At 33.1% G+C, this 9,331-nt stretch overlaps 1 protein-coding gene across 3 annotated transcripts; it reads right to left on the bottom strand.

The window, feature by feature from the left end:
- Positions 1 to 2,886: 2,886 nt before the first annotated feature.
- On the bottom strand, positions 2,887 to 7,960 carry LOC120130468 (protein DA1-related 1-like). Of its 3 annotated transcripts, none has more exons than XM_039147697.1 (12): positions 7,866 to 7,960; positions 6,664 to 6,806; positions 6,350 to 6,440; positions 5,642 to 5,960; positions 5,199 to 5,319; positions 5,003 to 5,086; positions 4,343 to 4,462; positions 4,014 to 4,226; positions 3,870 to 3,932; positions 3,646 to 3,764; positions 3,493 to 3,551; positions 2,887 to 3,402 (listed from the first exon to the last, which is right to left on the bottom strand). In XM_039147697.1, exons 2-12 carry the CDS (start codon positions 6,763 to 6,765, stop codon positions 3,059 to 3,061), a joined length of 1,635 nt encoding a protein of 544 aa, XP_039003628.1. In that variant the 5' UTR covers positions 6,766 to 6,806; positions 7,866 to 7,960; the 3' UTR covers positions 2,887 to 3,058. The 3 variants fall into 3 exon arrangements, with proteins under 3 accessions (XP_039003628.1, XP_039003629.1, XP_039003627.1); XM_039147698.1 differs by lacking the exon at positions 7,866 to 7,960 and adding an exon at positions 7,494 to 7,568; XM_039147696.1 differs by lacking the exon at positions 7,866 to 7,960 and adding an exon at positions 7,345 to 7,464.
- Between the last annotated feature and the right edge of the window lie 1,371 nt (positions 7,961 to 9,331).

The raw sequence follows: 9,331 nt of genomic DNA, 5'->3' as shown, positions 1-9,331 counted from the left end.
TAAAACATTCATATATATACGCTTTCAAAATGCACTTTCAAAACTACCATGCATCATTTGTAACATATATTCAATACACAAGTCAAAGTTTAATATCACATTCCATATCAATTGCATATTTTCAATTCACATTCCATGAACCACATTCTTCCAAAGCACCATAATTCATAGCCATCATATCATGTCATATATACACTAACAATGATCACATACTTCATGATATCATAACTCTTATTCAACATACTTTAATACTCATGCTTGTAAATATCACTTGCTTCCAATGCATCACAACATACAATTAACATATCATAATTCACATATTTATCTCAATCATATTCTTTCAATTTATATTGAATCACACTTCACATACTTATATGCATGTCCTCAAAATGATCATTCACTTCCAATGTTACATAAATCATGTCATAAGATATATGCTCACTTTGTTCACATACATTACTCTACACATCATGAATTCACACAATCAATTATCAACATCAAGTATACCAACTTTAGAACTTAAAATTTAGAGTTCACACATAACTAAACATTCATTCAACATTGAACATGTTCATCATAAACGAATGGGTAACAACTCACCTTGATGGTGCAACCACGCAATTCAACCCCAAAAGCTAGCCAAACGATTATAATAAATTGATGCACCATTTTTCCTCAATCATACACACATTAGGCACCTTAGAAAATAAAATAACACATCAAAATCTCATCCAAAACATAGAAGAATTTTCTATTTCCAAAATAGAACGAAAAGATCGAAATTACCGAAAATCTTATTGAAACAACTCTCTAAACCTCTGATTCGATCTACACTACTCTTCCCCAAAAATATCTGATCAAGAACAACTAATATCAACAATTAAACACAACTAGAAACCTCAAAATGGCAACAATCAATACAAATTCTTGAATTTTCAAAAAATGTCGAAATCAAGCTTATTTTAAAAATTCCATATCGAAATTGTGATTGAAAAACTTATTTATTATGATTATAATATCATCATAAACACCTTAATAGTCACAAGAAAACCTTAAAAATGATCAAGAAAATTAGCACATTAAATACCTCTGAAAATCAATTTTATTTCATAATCTCCTCTTTAAAAGAAATGATTAATCAAGATCATTAACACATTGGATCATTAATCATCGAAGAACAAAAGGAACCAAATAAAAGAGAATTACCTTGCTAGAAAAAGAAGATGATGAGATAAAGAAGATAAATAATGGTAACACCAAGAAAGAAGAGAGAGAAAACAACAAGAAAGAAGGAAATGAAGCAACCTTGATTGAAGAGAAAAGATCAATATGAAAGGAGTAAAAATCAAATACAAATTAATAGAAACGAGAAAGAATATTTTAAGCCATGGAAGAGCTTTTGAGAGATTTTGAAAAGAATTATAATAGTATTTGGATGAGAGAATAAAAAGAACAGTAAATGAAATTAGGAATGAAAAGGAGAATGAATTTAAGAGGATAAATCTAGATAGAAAAATAAAAAATAAAAATAAAAAAAGAAATGAGACTCATGGTTAAAATTGGAAGGAAAATCCTAACTTCATAGATTTTGATATTTGATCTTTTTATAATTTAGTCACTAAAATCAATATTTTTAATTTAATAACTTCATAAAATCCATTTTTATATTTATAAAATATCATATTTAATATTCCAAAAATTCTTTAACCACTTCCTAATAATATTTATAATTTTAGAAATTTAAAATAATATTTTATCAGAAATTGTAGAAATTACCTGATTACCGACCTGAACTACCAACCCATATTTTAGGATGTTACATAGAACTCTCTAATATTTTGGGATGTTACATAGAACTCTCTATAGGAATTACCAGTGGACTCTTGAGTGGGAGATTGTTGTAGCCAAATAAAACAAAACTGAATTATTTTTTCCTCATAGACAAAACAACAAACAGATGGTGAACAAGATAAAATCAGCAGAGAACAAACCTCAACACCAACCTTACGAAACTGCATTCAAGAGATAAGAAAGCACGCGATCACAGGAGAACAAACGAACCAGTAGGCTACTATAACGTTATAAAGAATCACGACAAATTCAGTGTAACTCTATCTTAGACTCAAAGAACACCAAAACGGATCACTAGTTCACTCTTCAAGCTATGAGGCAACACGATTCAAACGTTCTTGTGATCAAACGGTAGTTCTTGACAAAGAATCTAAAATAGAAGCAAGAAAACGAACAGAAGAACAAGCACAGAGAATACTCATCTGAAATCCCAGCTTTGTACTCATAATTTTAATCCTTAAAATATTATTATAAATGTCACTAATAGTTAAATATTGGCCAAAAATAGTGATATGACTTGACAAAATAATAATTTTAATCCTTAAAAATTATACAGATTATTCAGCTAATTTTTAATTTAAAATAACTAAAAATAATAACATAATCAATTCAACTTTTTTATATTTAAAAATTTCATTATTTTAATCTTATTATTCTCCCATAAATTTATATTATCACATGAAAATAATCTGGCCATTTAATCACAAAAAATCATATTTAAAAATAATTTAAAATAACACATGGCCTGCATGAGAGATTTATGAGAAACCCGTCGCAGAAAAGTTGAGTTCCTAGAATCTGCTGCTTAAAATGTGTTCAATGGCTTAAATACGGGCTCCTTTGAAATTGTAATGGCAGCCTCTTTCATTTGCAATGACAATGGTAGCAGATTGAGGCTCTTAATCTTGATGTTTAGGGAAAGAGAAATAAACAAAAGATGCTACGAGGTAAAATATATATTACATGTATTTGTATTATTCTATTTCTTATGGTTTAATAGTATTCAAGTACAGTGTAATAACTAGCAACATACCGTGAGGAGAAAATTACAATAGTCGCAAATGAACCCATTTTCATTTGCTTATTCAGTTCTATCATGTATTAATTCTGTATTTTTTTCTCTTTAATGTATAATATTTTAATAGACAGGAATCCGGATCTCCGACTGTGTTTAAAAGAACGACCGGTTATCATTCAGTTTTGCGAATCAGAAAGGGAAGCTTCCAGTCATCCGAATATGATCGAGTGTACTCTTAAGACCGTACTTGTTCACTGCTTGATTACCTAACCTGAATCCCTCTCCATAAGCTGCGGATGAATCCGACTCGATCTGGTGCTTGAAAAAGCCACCAAGTTTCTTCTCAAAATCGGATCGCTTGCCTTTCTTTGACGATGTGGAAGATGATGGTGACAATGTCGATGGTGACGATGATGAGGACGAGGAAGAAGCTGCATCACTTCCCGATGCAGCGTAGATCTCAGAGTCCAACCACATATGTGCCAAAACCTGACATATTCCTTCTTCCACTTCTGGACTCAGATTCGGATAACCTGTCAAAGTTCCCGCTTTGTTAGTAGTTCATTCCATAAGATTAAAAGAATTGCAACCATTGATCATAGACTTATAGAACAGATTAACACCATTAAGCCTAAGCCAAGCGTGCATCATCTCATGAGCCAGGATAGATCCTGTCAGCAGCCTGTATATACACAGAAATTTTATCGTTTTCAGCCAGCCATATCGTAGGTAAAAATAACAATAATACAGCACTGAAACGAGATGCGAGATAATACCTAGGAAGACCATACAAAATGAGAATAGCTGTAACTTCACATCGTCGAATTAGCCGGTGAGGCTCAGTAATCATGTCTATGAACCTATAGCCTGCTCCAATCCTTGGCCTCCTCAAGACCTGATGATTGGAATCAAATAAACGTGCAAATCTATTTCAACATTAAGGAATCTTGATAAAACTGCACTACAGGAGTTCAGAAGAATCTGCGAGGAAATTTCATACAGTGGTAACTGTCTGTTCTTCGGACAAGCATAGTCCTCTAGTTTCAGGTAAGTGATGATGGCCCTGTCCAAAGTTAAAAGGTTACGTGAAACAAGACTAAGGTAATTTCCTCTGAGAGGTAAACTTCTCATGTTTAGCCCTTACATTCTTTTCTCCCTCCATTGCTTCGTTTAGAGCTTGCCTCTCAACAAGAAGTAAAGGAACCTGTTGTACCACTTTCATATTTAATCCTTCATAAAATTCTTGGATTTCAAGGTAAAGAGGCTGGCATTCATGAGTGTCCATAATTGCGGAATCTAGACACTCTAGGCACAGCTTTCGACCATCATCAAGCGATAAATATTTTGTATCAGCCGGCTGCAACCATTACGAGGGTTTATTAAAGATATATTTTTTGAGTAACTACAGAAGGATTCCATTCCCTTCTCTTTGTTCCCATTTCTAAAATAAAAAGGAACATTCTTTCAACTCACCTCCATTCTTTCACAACTACAACAGCGAGGGGTGCCATCATGCTCATGTGAGGGGCAGTACTTTTGCATCCAGTAGGGATGTGCCCTATACTCAATTAGACCTGCTGGATTTGTCGGTATCTGTCGAAAGAAATGATGTCAGCATCTAATTATTACCATGGGAAGAGAAGACAATTAACTAAATGTCCAACAGGTTAATGCTTAAACTAGATAACACATGGTCCTAGACTTGAAAATAAAACGGCCGCCGAAATATCACGTATCTTAAAATTCCAAGAACACATGAACTGTGGTTTAGTCGTCGACCAGCTTACAGCAGTTTCTTCGGATTAAGAAGCCTATGATGGGCTAATAGGTATGTTTAAAAATGCCTCTTCAGAATAGTTAGCATATGCTGGAAATAATCTTGAATTAGGTTAAAGAAGCCTACCAGGCTTACCTCATCGATTTATTCGATTTACTAATCACAATATTTGATTAAAAAGAACCCTAATCAACACTTCTTTCTTCAACTACTGATGAATCATCTAGTTACCGAGTAGAATTAGATGCACAGCTAGTCAGTATCACACTTATATTATATAACGAGATCAGATACGAAAACCTGCTTATGCAAAATAAATAATGTTGATAAGACCTTGAGATGGGTTTAGCACTTACAAATTTCCTGCAAACATCACATTTTGGATGATGTTGCTCTTTATAGCAGGGTTTGTGAAAAGGTCGATTCCCTGAAACTGAAAACTATACCAGAAAATAAACTTCAAGATTAGGTTATATACAAAACACACGCCTGCAAACCAAGTACAGTACAAAGTAGGATCATGAATATAGGAAAATTAGATGACATATAGACCTCATAATCATTAATTGGCTGGTTGCAAGCATGACAGCGGAAACATTCTGGATGCCAAACAGAACCCATGCAACTAAGATATCGTCCATGACCGATCTCACTGTGGCAACCGGCACAGGTTCTGCAAGCAGCATCATTTTGTAAACAAGATCAGGCTTCATATGTGTTGTAACTTATAATCTAAGGAAATTAACTGAAGAAGGAAAGAATAAAAGAGGTAATGAAACAGAAATCTGATTATTTTGTATTAAGTTCTCTAAGGAGTGTAAAGATGGTAAAAACCGTGTTAGTAGGTTTGATATTGATGTCTACAAGTAAGCCCTAAGCAATTTTAACGACTTTCTCAACAATGCATTTACTATAGATCAACTTCCTTCTTCTACATTAGTCGATTTCAAAATCAATAAGAATGTAATTCAAAAAAGTTAATTGTGAGTAATTACCTGTAACTAGATGAAAAGATGGGATAAGGTGAAAATAAACCCCCATGATCATAACGAGGGGGAGACTCCACATTCAAACTTTCTTGAATTGCCTTAGCAAGTTGTTCATCTTCTTCCAATTGAACTTTTGCACAACCTTCATCTTCCTCCGGATGAATTTTGGTGTATCGGTCATCCTCTTCCTCAACATGAGCTTTAGCATATCTTTCCTCTTCCTCATCATCATGAGCTGCGGCATGCTTGCTGTCCTCATCATCTAGATGACCTTCATCAATTGTCAAATCATCATCTGATTCCTCCTCCGGTTCAGATTCATCTTCTAACAAGTGAATGGGAAACTTGAGAGTAGATACATGGATAAACTTCTACCACATTGAAAAGCAGGAACAAAGTTGAAAACTACCCCCGAATCCTGACACACAAACCTATGAAGAGAATCACTATCCTTTTGACTCTCTGTTTTTCTATACCGCATGACCCTTGTAAGGAGAACTGAAGAGTTCTATTAACTCATTTTGGACATGGTTAAGCCGTTAAAGAAGTGGGGATCATCTCGAACATTCAGAACCAGTTCAGCAGGATAAAATGGAGCCAATTCTAAAATTTGTCAGCTTGGGCAATTTTCTTACAGCAAAGTTTAGTACAAAAAACTTTGGTTTCAAAGCAGTTTACATTCGCATTATCGGCTCTTTAAAAAAGCAACCATACCTATTACTTTCTTGCCTTTTTGATCTTCTTCAGAAAGTGAAAGTGCAATAGCACAATCAATTTCATCTTTGTCAAAACCATCTGAACTTTCCTGCATCAAAATTTCCCAGCAACGACTCACGGAGTTAACACTAGGGAAAAAACCTCATATGAACGAATGAAACAGGAACATGCAGATTGCAGACTGAAGTTTATGAATCACAACATTACATGCATAGATGAAGGTGTTACAATTAAATCTTATCATTATTATAAGAATCAGCGGCATCCTAACACAAGCAACCAGTGAATACTTATAAAGAGCATAGCATTACCGTTGAACAGGGAGGTTCATCCCAAGTTCTATCAGCTTCATATCTCCCATGATATCCCCCTTTATTACTTGAACCTTTAAGAATCTTGGTCAGCCAACCCATTACTTGAAATGTTATCTGCTAACTAGCCGGCAATCTTTTGCCTGCAACACCAAGTAATAGAATTAGGAAAGCAGAAACGATTTCAAAACCAAAAATGGAGCTGCAATTATAGCTAATCATCAGGAATTACAAAAATGAAAAAAACCCATAATTAGGAAATAGTAACTGTTTATAGTGTTAGATATGATCCTTGTGGGATATTTAGAGAAATTCCCACTTTCGGAGGCATTATCCCAATTGACTGTCAAGGCTATTGAATTGAATATTCCAAAAACTATTTTTTTAACATAAAAATAGATAAGAATTTTGACCCCTAACAATAAAACTCAAAACCATTGAAGATGTTGACTGAAGAACATGGATTTCCCAAATACAATCTCATAAAATAATTTTCCCCCATGGATCAGAATCCAATTGCCTCATCTCATTTTCATATCATATGAAAGCAATGAAAACAACGAGAACAAATATCAAATGAGGAAAACAAATCATATATAAAAGTACTGGATATCAAAATGATATCAAAGCAGTAGGCGGTGGAGTGAATAAAGAAAAAGTTAAAAAGAATTAAAGAATAACCTGAGAAAGAGTGAAGAATATGCAGAAACAACAGAATATGATAAATCCCAGATCAGAAACAGCACGAAATTATGGGAGACAAAAGGATATTCCAAGTAAGACCCTTAATTGCCATCATCCCAAGAAGAAAAAGGTGGGGGAAAATTAACCATTCTTTTGTTACAGTTTGACAAACAAAAAAGTGTCAAATAACCAATCACTCGAGGAAGATAAGGGCTAAAAAGAGAAAAACAAACAGAGATTGAATACTAAGATGGTTGGGGAATTGAAAATATTGGTGAAGTGGTGTATCAGTTTACGATGTTATACCGTAAAAACCACCAAAAAGATTGGGTTTTTTTATGAAGAAGATTAAAGGAATCAAAAGGGGCATATGGGTTTGTTGAATTGTTACATTTTGTTGCTTTAAAAATGGGTCCTTTATGTTATGCCAAGTTTCCACTACACGTAAAAAGTTTTTCTTGTTGAAAAAACATGACAATGGGAGGGGAGAAAGAGAAATAAAGGAAGATGGGACTTACTTTCATAGTTCTTCATCTTCCCTTTCGCAGTTGAGTTGTGGGACTTGCAATCGACTCTGTACTTTGGTTAGTTTGCTTTGTTACCCCACTTTTAGGTCACTGCCAATGAATGACATTATGTTAGGTGGCAAAACAACACAATGAATGACATTTTGTTAGGTGGCAAAACAACACAATCACTCCCTTTTTATAAAATAAATAAATTTTAATAATATTAAATTCCAACCCTTTAATTTTTTTCCATTTCTAAAGGAAGTTTTAAGAAAATATCAAAAAGAGTAAATGCTTCATTCGAAAGGAGTGAATATAACATGAAAGATTCCTTATCCATAGAAACTTTTCTTCAATGACAATCAGTCATCTGCATACATATTATAAAATAATAAATTTTAATAATATAATTCCAACCCTTTAATTTTTTTCCATTTCTAAAGGAAGTTTTAAGAAAATATCAAAAAGAGTAAATGCTTCATTCGAAAGGAGTGAATATAACATGAAAGATTCCTTATCCATAGAAACTTTTCTTCAATGACAATCAGTCATCTGCATACATATATACGCATGGGTATGCTTCTGGTGTTTGCTCTTCTGATTCGTGTATCCAACATCACAGCTTTCTTTTAGCATGTGCTATGGATCTTGAGACAGCTAAATTTCACGAGTCCAAGTGCTTGTCCAGATTATGCTCAAGAAATGATAATAAAAAAGGGTTTATTCAAATTAGTCATTACATGCAAAACTTGTGGTTTTGCTAATTTATTGGTTTGTTATAGATTAGGTATATATTTATTATTTTCTTCTTGTTTGGTTGCCTATAGACGTGTAGCTTTCAGGCTGCTTTTTTTACTTAGGGTTGTTAATTAGGTGCTAATTGATGATGTTTCAAGGTTGATAACTTCAGCGATAAACATTGTGGAATACCCAAATGGTGTTCTTAAGTCAAACGATCAAGAACCGAGTGACTTCCACAATAAATAAATTGTTATTATTCTTTGAGGTTCATATTCGAATATTAGGAATCTTAAAGTTATGAGCGTTCAATATCAACGGATAATTATCTTAAAACATATATTCTCTTGTACTTACCTCAGATTAATTAAAAAATTAAATGAAAAAATGTTTGTGACGGTTTATGGATGCAACAATTTTATTCGGTGTGCATGCATATATAATATTGTCTAATTTAAAATTTTGAATAAAATTCAAATAATTTAATAATTATATAAAATTAATTTAAAATTTTAAACTCGAATAAAAAAATTATAAAATATCTTATTTGGAGCCGCAAATCATGCACCCCTAGGAAAGGGTACGACGACAATGGTGGCTTAGACAATCATAGGATTGGGCTTGTCCACCATTGTATTAATTTGACAATTTTATACCAAGTAATAAAATTTATATTATATATTATTTGACCGAAAATCAGAGGACTGTTCCGTCAGAATTTATATAATAATTATATA

Source organism: Hibiscus syriacus, unplaced genomic scaffold (genome assembly GCF_006381635.1).
Source record: "Hibiscus syriacus cultivar Baekdansim isolate YM2019G1 unplaced genomic scaffold, ASM638163v2 tig00110548_pilon, whole genome shotgun sequence".
NCBI classification, from domain to species: Eukaryota; Viridiplantae; Streptophyta; class Magnoliopsida; order Malvales; family Malvaceae; genus Hibiscus; species Hibiscus syriacus.
Note: the sequence above shows the minus strand (reverse complement) of the source record. Positions and strands in the feature narration are given on the sequence as shown.